Below are 23,140 nucleotides of genomic sequence, written 5' to 3' on the forward strand. Positions count from 1 at the left end.
TAGGTGTAACCTTAAATTAAATTTTTTTTTTTTTTTTTTTTTAAAAAACCCTTTAAATTTCTAAAAAGGATCCAATTGAATTAAATTTTCTAATTCCCTCTAATTTTTAGTTGGATGTTGAACATGTGACATTTATTCGATTTTTAAATGCCACATGTTTTACATCTAAATCAAAATTAGATGGAATTGGAGGATTCAATGGGAGGGGATTTTATCCCGCTTTTACCCAATACCATTAGGTCTTATTATAATTTTGTAAATTCTAATTTTGAGTATTACCATTCCAAGATGGGTGTGAGAATGTCTTTTTTCGTAATTGACTCATCAATTTACCAAGAGAGAGAGAGAGAGAGAGAGGAATATTATTAGAAAAAATAATTAATAAATACAATTTTCCTATATACATTTCATTTGAAAACAAATGCCACAAATCGTACATCTCTATATCTCTTGAAACTAAAAAATTGATCAAAACAATATATTTTGATACAATTTTACAATTGGACACACCTCTGCTTCTGCTTACAGCATTTTCTATAATATGCTGACACATACTGTATATATATCTATAGATGTATATAAAGCAAAGGAAAGAATAGAATGGACAACAGGACCAATCAATATGATGTGGAGCTTAGCCCCGAATGCTACAGTTGGTCTTCCAAATGGTGAAATTTATAGCCACAGTGGTACTCTAGCCGGGACAGGATGCTAGTAGCAACCGGAGGCAGTTCTGGCAAATGCAGACTTCTTGGGCTATGATGAACTGAAATGCAAAAGCTACTTGCTTAAAGTCTTTCAAGTGTCGTCTGTAAATATGTTAAATATGAAATCCCGGAAGCGCTTTGAATATTGTCTTGGATCAACTGCTGATATAGAGGTCGGGTCATATTGGATGGACTTGTATACATGCTCAAGCTTCTTGCTGATATCGTAGTCTTGAAGTATGTCAATTATTCCAAAAAACATTACAACATCATAATACTCCCCTGTTGGTTCTCCTATGAGCTGAAATTCACAATCATTTCTTCTTATAGTCTTTTCCACCCGTGCTGGCATGTTCAAGCCTAATTTAATACTAGCCCACCTGCAATAGCCAATATTCAACTATGTCAAAACAAATTCTTTCATTACTTTGAGTAATAATGATAAAGTGCTGTTATCATGTCCACTACTTATAACCAAATCATCATTGTTGATATATAAGTAGTGGTCATTGTTAACTTCATTACTGTTGTAGGAGATAATTTCCATCATTTTTCACCTCTAATACTGTTTCATAATACAAAAACATTTTATATGTAAGCTCAACCTTAATGACTGATCATTGTATAATTCAGGTCAACCTAATTATGTAAGGAAGCCAATTTTTAGCATCTTCCTTTTCCCCAACCAACTAGGTTGGAACTTTGTGGTCATTGAGTAAAAAGGCAAAGGGGTTCTGCAATGATACTTGAATTCTAGGGGTTATGTAGTCATTGAGTAAAAAATGATTGGTAAAAAGTTGCATTAGTTACCCACTGATTATTAGGAAAAATTTACTTTCGAGGAGCATCAAGGCCATTTCATCCTCCCTCATGATTAGTCATTCTCTAATTCTTGTTCTTCAGGAGGTGTTTCTCTTCCCAGGAAGAATGTTGTTGGTTTTTTTTTTTTTTTTTTCCCCTCTTACTATCTGTAATAGATCTAAAATTCTCTACATTTTCTAATTGAAATCAACTCACAAATATATTTTGAGATAGTTTTACATAAATTCTATTTCACATATTGATTGATCACTTTTTAACGATTTAATATATACAATTCACCTGGATGGGTCTAAAAGAAGCTGATCCATGTCTGCTCTTGAAAGACGAGGAATTCCATCACCCTCAGAGTCACCTGCAAGAAGAAAAACAGTCCACTGTTGTAAGTAAAAAGCATAAATATGAGATTAATATCAATTGAAAGTAATCCTGTGAAAGAGTGAAAATTGACCAGTAGGACTCTGAGTTCCAGAAGGAATTAAGTCACCAGCACTTGATATTTCTCTGAAGTGAAGACCCACCAAAAGACTATAGTCCATAATTCTCTCCTGCTCGAGAAACTCACAGTCCCTATCAATTTGCCTGTAGGAACAAATGTACATTTAGGAAGGCCAATAAAGGAAAATGGAAAGGAAAGCAATGCTCCATTTGGTGGCAAAACTATTGGGGTTGCAATAGTTTTTTTGTAGCATGCTAGCAATTAATGAAGCATTTAGAAAGGCATGAACTATGTTTCACCTGCAAAACTCTTGAAACCATGACTTCTGCAGTCTGAATAAAAAGTTCAAATCAAGGTCTTTAAGGATGGTGGTTTCATCAATCTCTGTCTCCGGCTTATCTGTTGTGCGGCCAAGGGAAGATCCCTTCAAGTCAAAGCGTCTGTGGATGGTATAGTCGGAACGAAAGAGATTCCCCATTATGATGAAGCGTACCTATATTATCAAACACATTACATATGAGTATATAAAAGCGATAGATTAGAAAACACTTTTCTTTCTAGATATGTGAACCATAAATACATACTAATTGATGCAGCTATTAAAAATTTAAAACTGATAGTATGATAATGGTAAGAAATGATGACCTGATCTTTTTCATACAAATTTGTTTTTTTTGCACGTTAGTTTTCTATGGAACTATAGCACATCTACCTTCTTCTGGATAGTTCCAGTTAGCTTTACACAATGCAGACCATAAAATTTGGTTACTAGAGTGTTTTCGAAGGCTCGAAAATGGTTATAATAGGCTGAAAGCATCCTTAATAGCACCTACACCATGAAACCAGTTGCTGAATTATATTTAGAAACAGTGTCAAACAAAAAATAGAAAGGGCAAAACTATGTGAAACTCACTTTTACTTCTGCCTTTTTTATAGTCTTTATCATGTAGCGGTCATCATTGGTCAGGTAAAAGAAGCTACCACTTTTACCAGGAGAGGAGAGTTCCCGGAGAGCATCATTCCCACAGATTGAAATCATGTAATCAGCTGGGTCCACATTGAACAACTTCCTTAGAGTCCTGAAGACAAGTAAAGAAAAATAGTTAAAAGATGAGGATGACAAGATGATACTAAAAACTTTGGTTTAACATGTTAGCTTAAATAGTGACTTATTTTATCATTTTATAAGAGTCTTGCTCCCACATTCCGATGACATGCAATAGTAGACTTAGTAGTCAATAACCCATGTTCCAGGTTGGAAGGCTCTATTGCACATTGTGACAATGGTAATGAAGTACTAGCTGCTCAAGTGCAAAAGAAAACAAGAAACAGAAACAAGATATTATACTTTGAGGATTCACCTGAAGACTAATGGGCAGTAATCCTTCCATTTAAATTCACAGGACTGATGTGGTGGAGTGTACTTGGATCCTTCTGGAGGAAATTTTGTCCATACCTTTTCCTTTGGATCAAAAGCTGAAGACTTCAAATCAAGGGATGCAGCAGGAGCAGGTCTTCCAACAGAATGCCTGTCCAATCAGTCCACATACTGATAATGAGTGACAAAACACAAAGCAATCATATGTAGACATTTACCTTTAAACTGGTGAAGGAAAAGGAAAATTAAAGATACATTGCTTCAATTTTGGAGACTATGTGCTACATATCATAGTTTTCATGTCTTTATAATCACTTTTGTAAGAAAACATGCAAAAATCATTGCAGCAAGCAGAATCATAATCCTTATTATATATTCTAGAATGTGATGTAGCCAAAAAGAATAGCCTGAGCAGGAATTTGAAATGATAAGAGTTGACAAAACTTCCTTTTTTGATTGTTAAAGAAAACTTACAGTAAGCCTGACAAAAAGGCCAAAGCTTGAATAGTCAGAAAGTTGTATTTCTTCCATTATTAGACCCACTTTTTCTCTTGTAATGCGCCATCATTTAACAAAACTCCTTTAAAGATGATTTAGAACTTGTTCATCAAATTGCACAATCTTACTGGATAACTTACTACTAGTATTTAATTGAATTGGAAATAGAAGACTTTTAACTGCAACTTTAAAAGGTAAGAAAATGGAGCCATTAGATGGTTCACAAGAATAGATCATGGGACGTATTCAGAAACAAACATGGTAACCCTGTAAGAATGGAAGGATTGTTGGGTGACAGCTGTTAAAGTGATGTAGCCAATTCTAGTTTTATTTTTTGTCCTTCGATTGCTGAGAAAACTGAGCACTAGAAACAAAATTTGAATAATGAGATTAAATCAGATAAGTTGCATTTGACTCACTAGAGTGGAGTTTGGACTTTGGAAATATGTCCAGCCTCCGAATTCAATTTAATAGATTAAATTTTTTGTTTAGCAAACAAACAGAACCAACTACATATAGAAAAACTGAAGAAAAAAATGACATATAGAAGAGAAGTGATTGCCACACCTTAAAAAGGAAATTGTGAATTTTTTAATCCAACTAAATAAAATCCTATACGCATCTTGACAAGGCCAACAAACTGAGAAAAAAACAACTTTAGATAACATCAATAAAACAATATAGCGTTGATAGCAATGACATAGATTATATGTTTGGAACAAAGCAGATCAAAAAAACAAAAAAAGAGAAGGTGACAAAAGCCTAATAATATCCTATATCAGTAAAAATACCTGATTCCCAACTGCAAATTGAGCATGAGCTCATAATTCTTGTGCCCTTTGCATATTGTCTCTCCTTGTCTCTTAGCTTTCCTTGGTACTTTCAATGGTATCCTAGGTACCCCCCTTGGAATTACATCATCGTTATGTAGACCCAACATATCATCCTCAGAATCTCTTTCCTCAATTGGTGTCCTACTAACAAAATCACTAGATTCATCACCATCCCATATACGCATTCTATCCATTGGCTTCTCTATCCCCACACTTACTCTCCCATCAACAGACACTCTCCTAGGCTTAGCACCATCCCCTGACTTTGTTGACCTCCAAACCGCAAGCTTCTTTTGTGATGGCAAAATTGAGACTTTCTCTCCTGGACAAATCTTACAATCACACAAATCAACATTATACACATCTTGAGGATCCCATTCAAGATTGGCTTCTGGGGATGACTCTGGTGGATAATAAGTCCCATTTTGTTCACTTGGATCCTTACTCCAATTCCCAACATAAAAACTCCCATCAACCCATTTGAAACTTCCATGTCCTTTAGGCAATCCATCTTCCCAATACCCTTCAAACCTGTTCCCATTAGTCCAAACAAATGTACCTTTACCACATATCTCTCCATTCTTCCATTCTCCAACATAATGGTTCCCATTCTTCCATTGATACCTCCCTTGACCTTCTTGCAATCCTCGCCGCCATTCGCCTTCATACCAATCCCCATTGGCAAAATTCTTCACACCATTCCCATGTTTCAAATTCATGATCCATTGTCCTTTATAAGTATCTCCATTACTCCCCGTATACGTGCCCATCCCATCCATATAACCGCTCTTGAACTCACCTTCATATGTAGCCCCGGAAGGCCAGCTAAACCTACCTTTCCCCATAGTTTTGCCTCTATGCCACTCTCCCACGTACATGCACCCATCGGTCCATAAGTACTTGCCATGTTCATGAGGAAAGTTATCGCACCATTGGCCTTTATAGTAATCACCATTGGGGAGAACCCTCTCAGCATGGTATATTTCCCCACTGTGTCTTCCATTGTTGTCTTTGTCATCATTGCTGTCATCGTCATCGTCATCTACATGGGCCACGGACATGGTTCCTAAGAAATTGTTTGCACGTTTCTTTGCAGCCTGTGTTTTTCGAATTGTGGCCTCCCATGCCTTTAAAACACCACTCTCTTTGTTCATTCTGCAATGCTTTTGAACTTTTCCTTTAGTACTCTCTCTCTCTCTCTCTCTCTCTCTCACATGTGCATACTCAAGTTTTACAATAGAGACATGAAATGGGATTGGATATCCATACTATGTGCTTGTTTGAGAGAAATCACGAAGACCCTGATGAAAAAAATGAATCAAAATAGCATTGGTTAATTACCAATGCATGAATAGTTAAGGGTCGGAGAATTTTGAATATTTCAATGTTCATTCTCTCTCTTTCTATATGTTTCTTTGTTTTCTTAGTTTTTGTTAAGAAAGCGAAAAGAGCGATTGAACCAAAGAGTGCCTTTCTCTTTCTGAACCAGAACAAACGGTCATGGTGGTGTAAATTTTTGGTCGTCAAATTATTTTTTGTTTTTGTTTTTGTTTTCTCAATTGGTTTGTCGTTATGCTATTCTGACAGCATGTGTACATAGTTTGTATACAATGAACTGTCTAGATGTGGACACTTGTCACTGGTGAGAAAGTGAACAATAGGGCCTGCAAAAAATTTAGTTTGTGTTTGATTGAACCTTGTTCAAAACTAGGATTCACATGCTTTATTATACCTTTCTTTAAAATTTTCTTGTGAAGAAGTTTGACTAAGAAAAACCAAGAAATTAACTTTCATTCCTTAATTGGCCAGAGGAGCATGATTATCTCTAGTGTGCTTTTTTGGTTTTGTGATCCAAAAAGAGAGAGACTCGTTCATCTCCTACAACCTCTACAAGCCGTAACTTTTGGAGATAAAGGGCGAAAAGCAAGGTTGTTATTTACTGTTCTTAGGTGTTCCCTTACAAAAATTTAGGGAACTTTATTCCTAATTTTGGATAGATAAAGAGACCAACCGAACTTTAACAACCGCCAAAACTTTAGATACAGTTTCTTATATGTTTTTACTTAGATTCTCCGATTGATTGCTCAATCATTTGATTGCATTGAACATAGAAAAGATAACATTGTTTTTCTTATATTGGTCAATACAATCATGTGATTAAATTCAATTGAAAAACTAAAAATTATACTTAAATTAAACCCATTAAAAATTTCACTTATATCATCCTAAGTTCGTTAAATCTAATGAGTAATACTAAAGATATTACAATTACATAAGTCTTATAAACCAATATGTTAATAATCATAAAAAATAAAAAATAAAAATAAAAAATTAACATTTATTTACTATATTATTGAAGTGACAGCAATCATAATCACGTTTGTTTGTATGCATGAGTTTTATATATTGATTGGAAATAGTATTAACATTTTTCTAATCCAAATATGGTTTGTTGTTAAGAAAACACTTCTTCGTATATGAAAAATGAGAAGCTCAAAAGTTTGCTTTGCATTACTTCTCTACCTTTGAGATGAAAAATCTTTGAGATTTAACCCTATAAAGGGAATGATTATTAAGTGAGAAGAGAAATCTTGGAAGTTGGAAACAGGAAAATTGAGTTGGGTTTTCGTTGGTTTGGTGTATTAGTTCAAAACATTCTTATTTCGAATTTGGACAGGCTTTTCCAATCCCAACCCAAATTTAATCATTGTTATTCCTATTTGACACCACCTATGAACACACTCACAAAACGAAAGCATAATGAAAACATTCACATTCATGCATGATTGCCAAGACTCTCTCATGATTATTCTTCTTATAGTACATATAAGGACAAAATGGGCTTCTGCCCTTTTCGGGCAAATTATGTAGGGAAATGCCTCCTCTTCCTAAACTAAATAGGGAAATGCTCCTCTTTTAAAACTCGATTTTTGATAAATCGAGTTAGGCCCTATAGTGGCGTTTTTAAGGAACCTATAGTGACGTTTTAAGAACATATAGTGACGTTTTTTAACTCGACTTCAATGAAATCGAGTTATAGGCAATGAAACTGACCTATAGTGGCATTTTTTTTACCTATAACTCGATTTTTTTGAAGTCGAGTTAAAAAAACATCACTATAGGTCCTTAAAACATCACTATAGGCTCCTTAAAACGCCACTATAGGGCTTCAGAATTTTTTTTTTTTTAACTCGATTTATCAAAAATCAAGTTTTAAAAGAGAGACATTTTCCTATTTAGTTTGAGAAATTGGGCATTTTCCTATATAATTTGCCCGAAAATGACAGAAGCCCATTTTGTCCATACATATAATATATTTTCGTTTTCAATTCTCAAATGCTACAAAGGTAACATATGTGCAAAAATGTTTTTGTATCCAAGAGCTAAAACGCAAATTCGCAATCTGGAAAATACTTCAAGAATTTATCCTGGGACTCATAGAAAAAGATAATGGGCCTGAACTTTAAAGTGCATATGCGAAAAGAAAAGAGATTTCAACTGGGCAGGGCTGTCTCTTTGTTCCTCTAAAGCTAGTCTTTAGGACTATCAATAAGTCCAACTTAGCCCATTTTCCGAACCCAAGCCGAAATCATGTGGAATGTTTCCGTTTTCAATAGAATATTTCAATTTCCTCATAGCCATTATGAGTTGTGGTGGAGAGCTGAGTGTTAGTTGTGAAGTTTTTACTAAGAACTTTTTTGCCACCAAGTTCATGAGTCATTTTTTGGTGCAGTACTTTTGGCAAAAGCTTGAAACTATTCTTCAATTTAACTCAATTTGTCACCCTCAAACTGATGAGCAGACAAAGGTTGGTAATCGAAGTTTGGACAATATATTGGGAAGTTTTGTGGGTAAAGAAGGTTTAGTTAACATTCTTGTCAGCAAAGGACAGAGGCATGTTATTTATGGCCGACGGACTGGCCCCCTAAAACCTTGAAAATGCTCGTCTTTTTTTCATTAAAAAATAATTAAAAGGTTATATTCATGGTTTGGCCCTCTAAAATATTATGAGTTCATTTTTTCGAAAGGAAAATGTGTAAAAATTTTCAAACTCTAACATTCAAGAGGTTCCAACCTTTATGAAAGCAAATATAAATGACAATAAGCCTATTAGTATATCATACATAGACAATATAATTTTTCTATCATTTCTTCTACTATTGCACACTTTTTCACAAATGATATTATGATCGACTGTAATTAGTGAACCATCACTTTCACATGAACTCTCAATTTTTTTTTCTATCGGTCATAGTCGACCACATCAAAATTGTGACAAAAGTTGTGTCTACAGACTTTCTCATTTTCTATTAAGCCCTATACCATTGAAAGTTCAAATAGCGTTGAAAACACTATGAACGTTTAGGCCCCCAAACAACAAAAAACCAATTCAAACTTTATATCAAACAATGTATGTGCGAAAAATGATAACAAGCTTATAACGGAATTGATAAATAATCTAACCAATTAAAACCACATCCACAACAGAAATTAAATGGTAAAGATTAAGGAAAGAGAAATGCAAACACAAGGACAACACAACGATGTGTTATCCAAGCAGTCAATAATCCACTAGAAAATGAAGTTGGGATACATAAACAGCAATAGACCCTCCAAGCCTAATCTACCCAGGTACTTAAGCCCTCAAAACTTCTTGCTCCAACGAGATTACGCCGAACCTTTCTCTTTTCTAGCTTGCCGGATTCCGCTATAAACCATAGCATCAACCAATAACCATTAGTCCCTTCCAAACTGCTTCCCTTAGCACCAAAAGACCTTCTCACAGATGTGGGTATGGTGAGAAAATGATTTGGTCAAGAACTTCTCAAAGATGTATCAATAGAGAGGGTGAAAGTAAAGGAATTTGAAGAGTCTCTTTTGTGAAGATTGTGGATGAGGCAATCTTGTTTTTCTCTAGGGTTTCTCTCTCAAAATTCTCTTTGGAAGCTCTCTACGTTTCATGGCTTTAAGGGGTATTTATATTAGGGTGAGATAGGAATGCAAAGAGTCAGGTTTTTCAAAACAGAGCTGGTTGGTGGCTTGGCCTCGCGACTTGGCTAAGTCGCGAGTTCAAGTTGCAAGCTAACAGAATGGCCAGACTGGACTTTTTGTCCTGTAGTGCTCCAGCTGGCGCGACTGTTCATCTTCTCGTATGCTTCACTCGTGTGCTGAATTTGGCGGTTTTCCAGTTGCGAGTCACCTGCAAGTCCCAGCCACGAAGCCCTGCATTTTTGCACTTTCTTGAGTATTTCTTCACACTCTCTCACTCATTACTCTTACATGAATCCCACCTAAATACAGGATTTCTAAGTGCTAAAATACAAGCAAATTGGCACAGAATAAAGTCAACAAGATGGTTAACTTAATTCAACCTTACAATCATTCATGGAGGAATGATATCTCATTAAAAATAAAAATGCTAAAAATTTATCTATCAAAAAATAACGTCAAATTAATAAGTTCAAAAGTTGAATTAACAATCGTATCATATGGTGTTGGTTACTTTTCTCTATTAGAAAGCATGATATTTTTTTACCAACACATACAAATATATATATATTTTCCTTTCTCTTTTGTTTGATTTTTTTTTTTTTTTGTTTCATATCTTTTTCTTTTGGTTGTATTTTTAAAGTAATAATTATGCATTGGATCCATCACGATGGTGACATACTGTTAGGCCTGTTTAGGATTCAACCGGTGTCAATGAAACCGGCCAGCGCCTAACTGATCCAACTGCTTCAAAGACCCACCATAGGTGTTTGGCGTAGTGGTTGGTGGTGATCTAAGCAAACCAAAGACTGCCAGTGCGACAAGCAATGGCTGTCTTACACTCCGACAAAAAATCACACTGCACTGGTATATATATACACACACACACTATAATTTAACATATATCATATATCAAGAGAGAAGAAAACTCAGACAAGGCATGAAAGCAAAAGACGCAAGGTAGAAGAAAAATAATAGGTTTTTTTAAATTCTTTTTTAAATATAAAAACGATGTCGTTTTAGCACTTGATATTAATTTTAATATCAGTTCCAAACGACGTCATTTTACAATAAAATTTAAATTCTTAAAAAAATATTTTAAAAAATAAATAAAACAACGTCGTTTTAGTTGGCTTGATTTTAAACCCTATGTTTATTTATGTTACCCACCTCTCTCTTTCTTTCTCTCATTAGTCTCCCTCCCAATCGCCTCTTCTCTCTATCTCTCTTCTCAACCTCTGTTGCTTGGTACCACCACAATCTATAGCTCGATGTCATTTTTCTTGGAGTTTCACCCTCTCCACTCTCCTTTTTGTCACAACATTCTCAGGAATTTCTAGTAATGCTTTTGACTTCAGATGCTCCTACCAGGTTTGTTTATGTATTTTATTTTCAATGGTTTTGTTTGATCTTTTATGGGTATAGTTTAGTTTTTTTTTTTTTACTTGGATTTTTTGTGATTTTAAATGGGGGTAAGTTTGAGAGAAAGATTGTGAATCTATTTGTACTTAATTTTTTGTTTTCTTTCGTTCTTTTTTTGGGGGGGGGTTGAATATTTCAATTTTTAAATGGTCATGACGTGGTTTGAGGTCGTTAATTGCATTGTGTTTGGTTCCTAAGAAAATGGAGAATTAACTGAACTAACTGCAACAAACCGGTATCTTGCACCACACCTTGTTTAAACTAGTTACTTCTCCTCAACAGATGAGGTGCAATTAGGGACAAGGGGAAATTGCCCCTGTAGGTGCGACGCAAAAAAGCCCCCAAAAACCGGCCGCACTGCAACGTGTACAGCCCTACATACTGTATAAAAAATTTATATATATATATATATATAAGTTAGTCAATCGATATTATAATTGATGTATAATTATTACTTTAAAAAAGAATAGTGTGTCACCATTGTGATGGGTCCAATTGGACACTAGATCTAAACTATATTAAAATAAGAATAGAACTCTCTTATAACCAAAAAATCTACCTAGGAAACACCCAATAGACTTAGTTCACACAGTGACGGCCCTACAGTAAATGCAATTGATGCAGTTGCCTAAGGCCCCATGTAGAAAAAATGCCCCTAAATTTTAACTAATAGGGTTATTTTTTTGATTAATTAAGTCCAAATATTAGCTAATAAATAAAATAAAATTTTTTTTTTATCAAATGAAAGACAAGAAAAAAATAGAGAAAAATGCATCCTCAACTTTTTTCACAACTTTTTTACAAAAAATCCTAAGTAGCAAATTATTACAAGCCGTTATCAATGGCAAGAATATAATTCTAGTAGTAGCTTCAAATTAGAATCAGTAACAATTTAACACCTAGGATTTGTTAAGAAAAATATTGTGAATATAACACCTCTCAAAAAATAAAAAAGAGAGCAATACACAAAAAATAAGTTTACAATATTTTTCACAATAGTTGAGTTGACAAACTTTTACTAGTTCTCACTTAGATCCACCACTAACATCATTCTTCTACTTACCACTATTAATCTATCACATCAATAGGTGTGAAAAGTTTTGTCAAATTTTTTGTCTATAGACTACTAAAATAAAAAATTTATATGGTTCATGTTAATTAGTAATAATTTTGCATATAAAACAAGATAATAGAGTTTAAGTAATATTTAATTTTGTTAAGTCATATATATATATATATATATATATAAGGCCTCAATGTTAGTTTTTGCCTTAGGCTCCCAAATGCATCAAGCCGCCCCTGAGCTCACACCCACACAACACGCACTCAAACAATCTAATACAAATAAATTTGTACAATTTGCGTATCACATTGAGCATAGTTTTGTGTCATATAGTTTAGTTTACACACGGAAAGCTATTAATCATTGAGCCATGTACAAGAGCATATATGCCTTGTGTCGACTCCGTGTAATAAATAACAAGTATTAGAAGATCATACAACATTATAATTTCCATTCAATGGCCCTTAGTAAACCTGTTTTTTTAAACAATACAATTGCATAATTTTCATATCTTGTTGAGTTTGGCAAGAATGAAGACTGTGGCTGAAGTGATGCTTGGGATGAAAATTTCATTAGGAATTGCACGTGGCATTATACTTTGCTTGATAACAAATGCAGTTATTGGGACACCAAAGATGTAAAGGATTAAATCTTTTGCCCCACCAATGCCAGTAACTCCTGTATCTAAAATCACTTCTTTGAGCATATCTTGAAATTCATCCTTGTTCAATGGTGTTCCTTTGCTTTTGAAATGTTTCTGCAAATGATATTAACCATTTATCAGCATTTAATTTCGTAGAAATCAATGATTAACATAAGGTATAGAAAGCTTTATTGTACAGTACATAAGCATGGGCTACCATTTTTCTCAAGTGGGACTTAGTTTTTAACTTATACGATGATAAAGACAATGATCACTTGGCAGCTCCAACCTCTGTTTATTCAAGCGTTTTTGTGAATTGTAGCTCATTTTAATGCATCAAAATCCATTGATCTTGAATGTGTTTGGGTTGACAACAATTTGCTAAAGGGATCAATTCCAAGAAACTAAACCAAGCCCATTTTATTTCTATTTTATTTTAGGGAAAATTTTATAGATGTTCTAAGAGCATTGGTTTATGAAATATTTTTAACAACTTTTTATAAGAGAAAAAAAAGAAATTAACTTTTTTGACAGTTTTTTATATTTTTTCATAAAAGCAGTATTAAAACTTTTCTTAAGTGGTCTATTAACAAATTTCCTAAAAACACTCGTTAATCAAACCCTTTATTTTATTGATTTCTAATCAGAAAACTATTATTTTGATTATTTATGTTATAATAAGGTTAATTGTAAATGGATAATACTCATAATACTAAGCCAAAATTTGGTGTAAGGTTGTTTACCAACCACCCCTCCCAAATTCGCAAAAATAAGAGTTTTGTGCATCAAGTACAATCCATAATATTGGACCAAATATTAGTTTGATTTTCCAAACAACTTGTAGAAGATTAGTTTGATAAATATTTGTTTTGTTTGTGCAAATCTTGGGCCTAAAGGACTGCTCATCACATTTAATAACTACAGTTGCACCTACCATATTTGGATGTGCTAGAAACATACATGTAATTAATGCCACATGCAAAGAAACTAAATAGGATCAATAACTAAGGGTCACCCAAATCCAAAAAAAAAAAAAACTAAGGGTCACACACAGTTCATCCACATTGCCTGTTAGGGGGGCTGGAGAGGAGGGCAAATTATCAAATTAGTGAACATATGAAACGTATCAATTTAAAAGGTAGAAGGTGCCTGATGGAGTCAATTCTTACCTTGTAGGCATAGGTGAGTGTTGTGGTCTTCGGTACACGAAATTGTGTGTTACCGAGCTTTTTGTTGATATCTCTGTCAAAATTTGATTCAAACTGCTCGAAAGAATTCAACATAGCTCATCTGCTCCGTGGTGATGGTAAAATGTGCGTCATAGCTTTTTTCTATAATTTCATTGATTTCTTTAGCCTTTTCCTCACTTCCTGCATGAGAAAGTAAAAAATAAGAAGCCCTTCTGGTCATATCAATAACAAGGATCAATTTGAAAATCTATAAATATAACAAAACAAGTAAATGGTGTTAGTAATCCACAATCTACGCATAAAAATGTTGTGCGGAAAAATGCAACGCTGGTCTTCCACATGAGATAAGTTTTCCAATTTGGACAATTTGTGAGATTTCATTCACAAAGTTGTGCTTATTACATGGCATTTGAATGAGCCATTCTTTTCTGTAAGTATCAGAAATGATTTGCTTTCGTTGTTGATGAGAGATTAAACATCTAGAATTTTATGAAATCATGTTAGCTCCTACTGTCTTCTGCTCCAATTACTGTGGATTATGCTGACTATGTTGGGGCAATTCAATTGCACCCTGATGATCATAACATTTACTAAATTCAACTGGATAACCGACAACAAACTTTTTATACACATTAAATAATAACATTTCATAACATTTATGTATACATTTTCCATGATCCCATCATGATGGACATAATCTTGAAATAACATTCAATTCAACAATGGACTTTTAAACACGTTGACATATATGTATGCACATTTTCCATATATTTACCAGCAAAACATCAGCTTTATCATAGTTCAAAAGAATTTTTTTTTTAAAAATGGAATAGGTAATATGTAACATAATTGTGCACACCACTTTTTATATAAAAGACATAGAGCTAGAGGTTATACCAGCAGCAAATTTCTGCAAAGCTCCACCCATATTTCTGTTTCCCTTTGAAAGGGGTGTCAGTGTCACAATAGGGATAGGGTGGCTAATTACACAGACACCAAAGGAAATTTATATGCTTTATTTGATCCAAGGAACAACAAGACTTGGCCAGTGAGAAGAGTATTTCCCATTTCATAGGCAAGAAGCAAAGTCATGATGAAATCTTGTCAGATTAAAGAGAGGAAAGAATTTGGAAAAGCTATTTAATTTTATGCTCAAGGAAGGAACTACTTGCAAGTTACTGTTATTTGAGGAAATGCTTTGGCTTATTTTTTTTTTTAGTTGTTAGCGTGTTTCATCAAATATCCATTTTGAAAGGAAGAGGAGTCCTAAAAAACTATTGAATTTTGCTATCTTTCTCTCTTTTATTTTTTGAAATTTTGAACGTTACTGAAATTCAACATTGGCTGTTGATCAACCACAATCCTTCTCTTTTGTTCAAATGCAAACTTGGATATTGATTCTCTTAGAGGGAGCATAAAAAGTAGTACAGAAAATTTGTATCCTACTACACTAACAAAATGTTTTTCTTTATAGAGTAATGGAAAAAAAAAAATCAGATAATGGAAAATACTCTCATTTAGAAATATCTTGAAATGTCATTTGACCTAAAAATCACTGATCATGGCATATTAGAGTTAGTAACTTTAATAATTATAAAATAAAATAAGAATGAAATAGAAGATTATTATTCATTTTATATGTCATGATAAGTATAAAGAATTACATTTTTACATATTCTCACTCTCACACCTGATATTCCATATATATGGGATATAATAACAAAATCAATTATTATAAACGCTTAAAAAGCATTATCAAATTAAGAAATCATAGGGAAGAATCTAGCTAAAGTTAGACTTAGAGATACCCCATAATTTATAACTTTCCATCGATAACTCCATAATCTAGATGTATTTTACGAAGTCCACTTTGAGAAATTATTTATACTCATCTTGTCCCTAGAAATGAAATCTTCTTTGATTCTCCACTGGCCGCTGGCGCTGGGTAACATAAAAAGCTTTGGTTCATGGAGATTCTGTTTATTCTTAAGCAAAGAGAGGTGATACGTCTACAGTATTTTCACAATATTTTCACAACAAATTATAGGTATTAAGTTGTTATTGGTTCCAATTTGAATCTACACCTTAAATTACTTTTTTGTCCACCTATAACAACCAACAACAACCTATCACTTAAGATAGAGAATATACATTGCACAGGTAAAAGGGGTACAAAACTTCCCCTTTTATAGAGTTCTAGAGAAGTGATGGCAAACAACATTATTCTTTAATTTTTTTTTTTTTTTTTTTTTTTGGGAGAGTGATTTTGGTACCTAAACCACCACATGATAGTTTTTGGTAAAACCATGAAAGGGATAAGGATCCTCTCCTCTCTATTTCAAAGGCCATGATACTAAGTGGATTTATTCTAGAATCTAGATTATTGTGCCAACTCATTTCAATTTTAACTATGGTTAAATTTAATTGTGGTTAAACTAAATTAGAGTTATAAGTTCTCTAAACAAAACTAGAATTATAATAAGTTTTTAAATGAGTTAGCGCAATCTAGACTCTAAACTTACTCCGCTTTAAATCATTGCCCTTAAATGGACACTCGGAAATAAAAAGGATCCAAACCCTCATAAAAAGCACTTGCCATCATCTACACCACTTCCTAATATGAATAGGAAAATTTTAACAGATACCCTAATAGTATTGATTTAGTAAATATTTTTATAAAATTTTTATTAGAAAAGAAAAGAATTATTAATTTTGTTAGCTACTTTTCATAACTGAACCAAGAACAACAACAAAAACAATAATAATAATAACAACAACGATAAATAATTTTCCCATTTTATAAATCATGTCACTTGACTGCTAAAAGTGTGAGGGTGCCAAACCATGCCCTTTTTTTTTTTTTTTAATGTTAGGCATGGCATGAGAAAACTATGTCACTTTTATGAGTCACTAATTATTTTTGTACATGCTAAATTATAAATTGCCGTACACACTCTAATTGAAACATTTCATAATTATAATTAAAATTGTATTTCAAAAATACAATTTCAATTATATTTATATATCTCATACATACAATGTGTAATTATCACTGCCTTCATGAGTTCAGAGTTAGGGGTAGGGGAAGGGGTAATTAGAGTTAAAAGTCATACTTTTTTTTTTTTTAATGTCAGTTAAAAGTCTTACTTTTTGTTTATATAATTAATTTGGACATCTGTAGACTCTGGATGTCACACATCTTTGGGGAGGATGGAACTTTTGTGGAGCGTAGTGCTTGGAGGTACCTTAATTGACAAAGAGACAAAGTATGCATGTGATGTGGTCCCGCCTGGTTCGCTTCAAAGTTGAGACATAATAAAAAATGTAAAGCAATCTACCTAGGGCAATTTTGTTGAAGTACTACAAACTCATAAACAACTTCTGCCACAATTTTATATATATGACGAGTGACCACATGTGACTTTCACATGATTTTTTTTTTTTTTTTTTTTTCTTTTTGCTACTCAAAGTCATTCACATAAAAAAGTTGGTGACAAAATGAATTTATTTGTGCTACTAGATTTTTTTTGCTTAAAATATTATTTTTCATGATTATATATATATATATATATATAAAAGTGATTGAGGTAATAAACAATGATTAGGGTATGCATGCATCACTCACCGCTTATACCATTTCTCATGCATTAAGTGATTGAGGTAATAAATAGTGATTAGAGTACTTATGAAAGACTAACCACTTATACTATTTCTCATGCATTGTAATGATATGGCATGACTTGGTAAAATACCTACTAGGTTAAGAGATGGTATCTTGTATTTCGAGTGTATGTAAAATATATAATACTTTTTCCTAGTATATAATATAATGTAATTGTTCATTGATTGGAGAAGTAATTTTTAAACTAAATTACACTTTTTAACCTTTAAAGTTGGGGATTATTTTTATTTTGAAATTTCATATTTGATTTTGTTTACATGTTGGTCATGTTTTTCATTTCAGTTAGTAAGTTGACCTTTGAGAATGAACGAAGTCAATAATTGGGCATTGATGAAGAAACATTTTCCTTTTATTGATTTCAATAGCCATAACTTAATAATAGCTTAATTTTGCATATTTATATCATTATTAGAAAGTATTATCATATTTATTTTGAGTTAATTCATGCATTTTATATTAGGTTTTGTAATAATATTAAATAATTAATTTTCTACTTAAATGAATTTTAATGCGTGAATGTCTTTTTTACAGGAGAATGAAATTAATTGATTGAATTTGTACAAAAAAGAAAGTTAATGGACTTTATTTATACAAGGGTCATAATGAAGTTAAATAAATTCAACTCAATTAAATTTGAGTCTAATTGGATTAAAGAATCAAAGGAAATTTACACCAAATCCAAGTTGAATTCTTATTAGGATTCCAGTTTGTCCACTTGTTAGTGTTTTGGGCATAACTTTCAACTCTGATATTCAGTTGAGATGATTCAAGTTGGGTTGGCAAGATGACTTAAAGGCTACAACTTTGCAGTTTACCAAAAGTTTGAATTACGACTGTAAATGAGGCAAAGAGGTTGAAAACTTAAAAAAAAAAAAAAAAAAAAAAAAAAAAAATTCAAACAGAAATCCAACTTGTAACTGGAGTACTTGCAGGGAGGGGCCAAGGGGCTGAATTTTCAAATTTTCCATTTATAATACTGATAAAATGGAAGATTTTTATAATTGTTAGGGAAATTAAAAGAAACTTACTAGCCCCCCAGATTCTGAGATAAGAAAATATCCATAAAAATTTAAAAAAAAAAAAATTAATTGAAACAATCCAATAAAATACAATTTGGCCTATAATCTTTACAAATCCAAACACCGAATCTCAAGTCCGCAACATAAGGAAAAAGAATCCCTTCCAAATTAGGATTCCTCTTCTATGTAAATCGGGAATAAGCACTCGTCCAAATACAAAAAAGGAAAAAATTTTCTAACACACATATATAGACCTAAAGTTACCATCTTACTTTATAAAAATAAAATAAAAAATCCCCTTACTCGGCTGCCATATTAGCCACACTACAATATCTCAACACTTTGCCTCCACAGGTCATGTTTTGCCACCTCAACTCCCTGGTTGTACTCAACGAAAGTACCGCAGTTGTAAAGTGTGTTCAAGACTCTTTTTTGGAGGGGGATTGTAGGGAACATAATTAGAAGAACCATGTGTAGAAGGTGTAACCACATTATCATTCCTTCAACTAAGATTTTGGTGATTCCTCCACCCTAAATTATAAGTCTATGAATAGGGTGAAAGGCATGATTTTTTCACCATGTTTATAGCATTTGCTTGATCATGCAACCCCTCTTTAAAAGCTAGAATTGTAAGACATTCATTTGTAGGTTGTTCCATGGTCTCACAATTTCTACAAACCTCATCAATCTTAGGCAAAGTAATGACTCCATTGACCTTTCTTAATTCCATGGCTTCAAGTTTCTTAATTAGACTAACCACCCTAATACTAAGGTCATCATCTTCCCTAATGTTGGGTTAAAATGAATTGACCCCTTCCAAATTAATTAATTACCCGAGTTAATTAATTAGTCAAATTACATGCAATTGCGTGGTAGTACAAACAAATCACCAAATAACTAAATGCAACAGAAAATGAATTTGATACAAGTGATTTGTTTACAAATGGGAAAAACCACCGAGTCAAAACCCTATCGGGTGAATTTAAGGTCGCCACTCCCGAGAATCCACTACTATCAATCACAAACGGTTACAAGTATAAAAAATCTTACCAAACCCTTTGGCCTATCCCGAAATACCAACCTACAATTGAACTACCCAATTGGATTTGTATTGTTGCGGCAATCTCTCCATTCAATGCACGAATCCTAATACGTGACTAACCAATGATACACGGATCTCAGTACATGACTAACTCACCAACTTGAGGAAGATGTTGGCTGCAAAAATTTTCAGTTCATCAATAACGAAGATTAGAAAGCTCCTTGGTCACAAAACCCTTGGCGTAAAGACGCAGTAGCTTCTTCAGAGAGAATGATGAACTATGTCACTTTTTGCATTCGGTCGCACAATGCATGTGCGATGGCCTTTAAAATAATCCTTATATATGTCTAAGGTTGAGAGAAAGGAAACCCTACACAAATACATAGGAATATGCGTGTAATCAGATCTGAAAAGTCTGATTTCGTAATTATCGACAAATACAGCTCTTGTCGAGCTTTTGTCGAGTTTTAACATTAAATCTTGATAGAAATGATTCTGTCAAGACTTCTGTCGAACTTTAATGAACAACACTTCCTTCACTTGTTTCTTGGTCAAATTTGTATGGCTTCAATACTTAACTTGAGCACTTGTTTCTTGAAGTACTAAATGCATCTTAGATCTATCCAATTACAAGTAAAGTGTGTTTTGTCAAAGGATTAGCCAATTACATAAATATGTCCCTAACAATCTCCTGCTTTGGCAATCCGTGACAAAACCACAACAAACAAATGAATTATGAGAGAAGTCTTAAATTACTAAACTCATAACCACTTGTTGAATTACAAAATAAATCTAACCTTAATATAAACTCTTGAAAAACTTTGCAAAAAGAGAGTTCATGGCAAGATAGACTTTCACAACATGTCTTTCTGAAACACTTAAACAAAACTCATCAAGGCATCATGTGTGAAACAGAAATAAAGATTGCGTACATAAAGAAACATGTGTATAAAGATAGAAAAGAAACAACACATATAGAGATAGGTGAATAAAAACATACATCATCATCATATATATGAAAATAAAGTACAATGTATGTAAAATGATCACAAGACCGGTGTACAAGAGGCTAATGTAAATAAAAAAAAATTTTAAAAAAAAGTACATATAAACCTCACTACATCCCTCAAAATCTATATACACTCCCCCTATAAAAAAAAAAAAATATATATATATATATATATACTAACTTTCCCCCTAAGTATAAGACTACTCTCAAACCAAAACTACTACCCCTTTTTATCACGAATGACAAAGGGCAAGTCACTGAGAGGTCATCATCTCGTCATCACCGAAAGAGCTAGCATCATCCTCATCATCATCAGCATCAACATCATCATCCTCATCATCATTAGCATCATCATCCTCATCATCATCACCCTCATCAACCGAGACCTCTAGAGAAGGGGAAGGTGAAGGAGCAAAGCCAGCCATGCAAGTCTGTCCGTAGGCAATGCGATCGACTCGAGTGTTCATCTAACACATCTCATCTGTGAGATAGACAAGACAAGAATCCATCCACTGAAGCTACTCCATGATGGCCTCGAGGGTTACACCACCAGCGACGGAAGAGGAAGGAGATGAAGAAGAAGGAGCAGAAAAAGAAGGAGCCGAAGAGGGTGGAGCCATAGGAGTTGCAGGATCGGCCGTCTCTACTCGTGGCCACTTCAGTTGAAGCTGAGCCTCTCTCCATCGGACAGAACTAGTGCTGATGGCACCCATAAAGGTGAAAAGATGAGAGAAAGTAATAGGAATGGAGAAGCACTGAAGGATTCGCAAGATAGCCGAAGGAAAGATGAGCTTATCACGAGTAGTGGTATCCTGATACATATCTAGAATAGATGTGATGAAGTGAGAGGGAAAGTCTATAGAAAGATCCTCCATCAAGGAAAGAAGAAAATGAGCACGAGGCTCAATGATAGAGTTATAGTGAGACAACGAAATGAGAGTGAATGTCATCACCAAGTGAAGGAACCTTAAGCCTTTGGCAAAGCTCGAGCGTAGGGTGTTTAGCTTACTACCCCATATGGAAGGATTCTCACAAAAGTGAGAGAAAAGCTCATCCCTAGACACTATCAAGATACACTCACAGCCAGGATAGTCAGGATGCGCTACCCCGAGAACATGTAGTACCTCGGATATAAGATCCGGAGTAACTACGATACGTGTACCTCTGAATGTAGTAGCAAACTGAGGTACAAAGGTATCGATGCCATGTATATTAAAGTAAAACTTTTGTATAAACACGATGGGACACCTTATGGGTCTCTCAAGAAGAGATTCCCAACCCCGAGTCCAAATGACAACGGGAAGAGGAGTGTCGGCAAAATTCGACAAGATAACCTGGCATTCCGGATGAACACCGCGTTTCTAGAAGTTCTCAAAGAAGTCCTTCCTGGCCTTCTCAATACGGAACCAAATGTGGAGGGGGACAGGAGGATCAGAAGAAGAAGACCCGGAACCTTGAAGAGGATTCCAAGCCGAAATGGATTTACGCGCTTTAGGTGCCGTAGCGCAGTCTATCCGAGAAAGAGAGAGAGAGAGAAAGAGAACAAAGCACAACACAACTCAGAATAGGAAAGAAAAGAAACGTATGCATGAAAAATGCATGAACATGTGATGTGCAAAAATTTAAAGCATCATGGGTAAAAACCCAATCCAAACCTACTAGCACTCAAACAACAATAATCAATCACACATCTAAAATGCATGAAACGTTGTTATAATGTAATGAGAATGCAATCATGAGCATATATCACCAAATCAACACAACCCAACCCAAAAATTTCACAAAAAAATTCAAAAACCCCAAAAAATTTCAAAAACCCAAAACCTAGGTCTAAAAATGCATGAATGCATGGAAATGAAGCGATTAAGGATGCTTACCAAGTGATTTGAGCTTGATCTAGGCCGAAACTTGGGTGGGTGGAGTGATTTAAGTGAGACGAGAGTGTTTGGGGCAAGAGAGAAGGATATTTGTTGAAAGAGATATGAGAAGAGTAAAGTTTGAATCGCGCCTTAGCTTTAAATATAAAATGCAGCTCGATGGATCGAAGATTCTACCGAGAATCTGTCAAGCATAAACTCTCAATAGAAATGAATCTATTGAGGATCTATCAACGATAAAACTCACCTTGATGGATCGAGAATTTATCGAGAAGCTATCGAGCAGATAGAATGCTCAGAAATTTGGATCGATGGATCGAGAATCTATCGAGAAAAGAGAAAGAAGGCTCGATAGAAAGAGAATCTATCGAGGATTTGTCGTGGAGTTGTTGAACTTGAAGAAAGAAGGTTTTTCAAGGGAGGAAAAACACATAAAGTTTAGGGATCCATTTTCTCAAAAAAATAAAAAATAAAAATTTAGGGATCCACACACACACATCTATTGGTAGTATTAACAATATTTATTTTAT

At 33.9% G+C, this 23,140-nt stretch overlaps 1 protein-coding gene across 1 annotated transcript; it reads right to left on the minus strand.

Annotated features, from left to right (window-relative positions):
* Positions 1-398: 398 nt before the first annotated feature.
* LOC111997715 (phosphatidylinositol 4-phosphate 5-kinase 4) lies at positions 399-6,346 on the minus strand. The gene is made up of 8 exons (XM_024029853.2): positions 4,633-6,346; positions 3,327-3,494; positions 2,879-3,044; positions 2,678-2,794; positions 2,265-2,458; positions 1,978-2,108; positions 1,809-1,881; positions 399-1,087 (listed from the first exon to the last, which is right to left on the minus strand). Exons 1-8 carry the CDS (start codon positions 5,826-5,828, stop codon positions 799-801), a joined length of 2,334 nt encoding a protein of 777 aa, XP_023885621.1. The 5' UTR covers positions 5,829-6,346; the 3' UTR covers positions 399-798.
* Positions 6,347-23,140: the final 16,794 nt, after the last annotated feature.

This window comes from Quercus suber, unplaced genomic scaffold, assembly GCF_002906115.3.
Source record: "Quercus suber isolate HL8 unplaced genomic scaffold, Cork oak 2.0 scaffold_404, whole genome shotgun sequence".
Lineage (NCBI taxonomy): Eukaryota > Viridiplantae > Streptophyta > Magnoliopsida > Fagales > Fagaceae > Quercus > Quercus suber.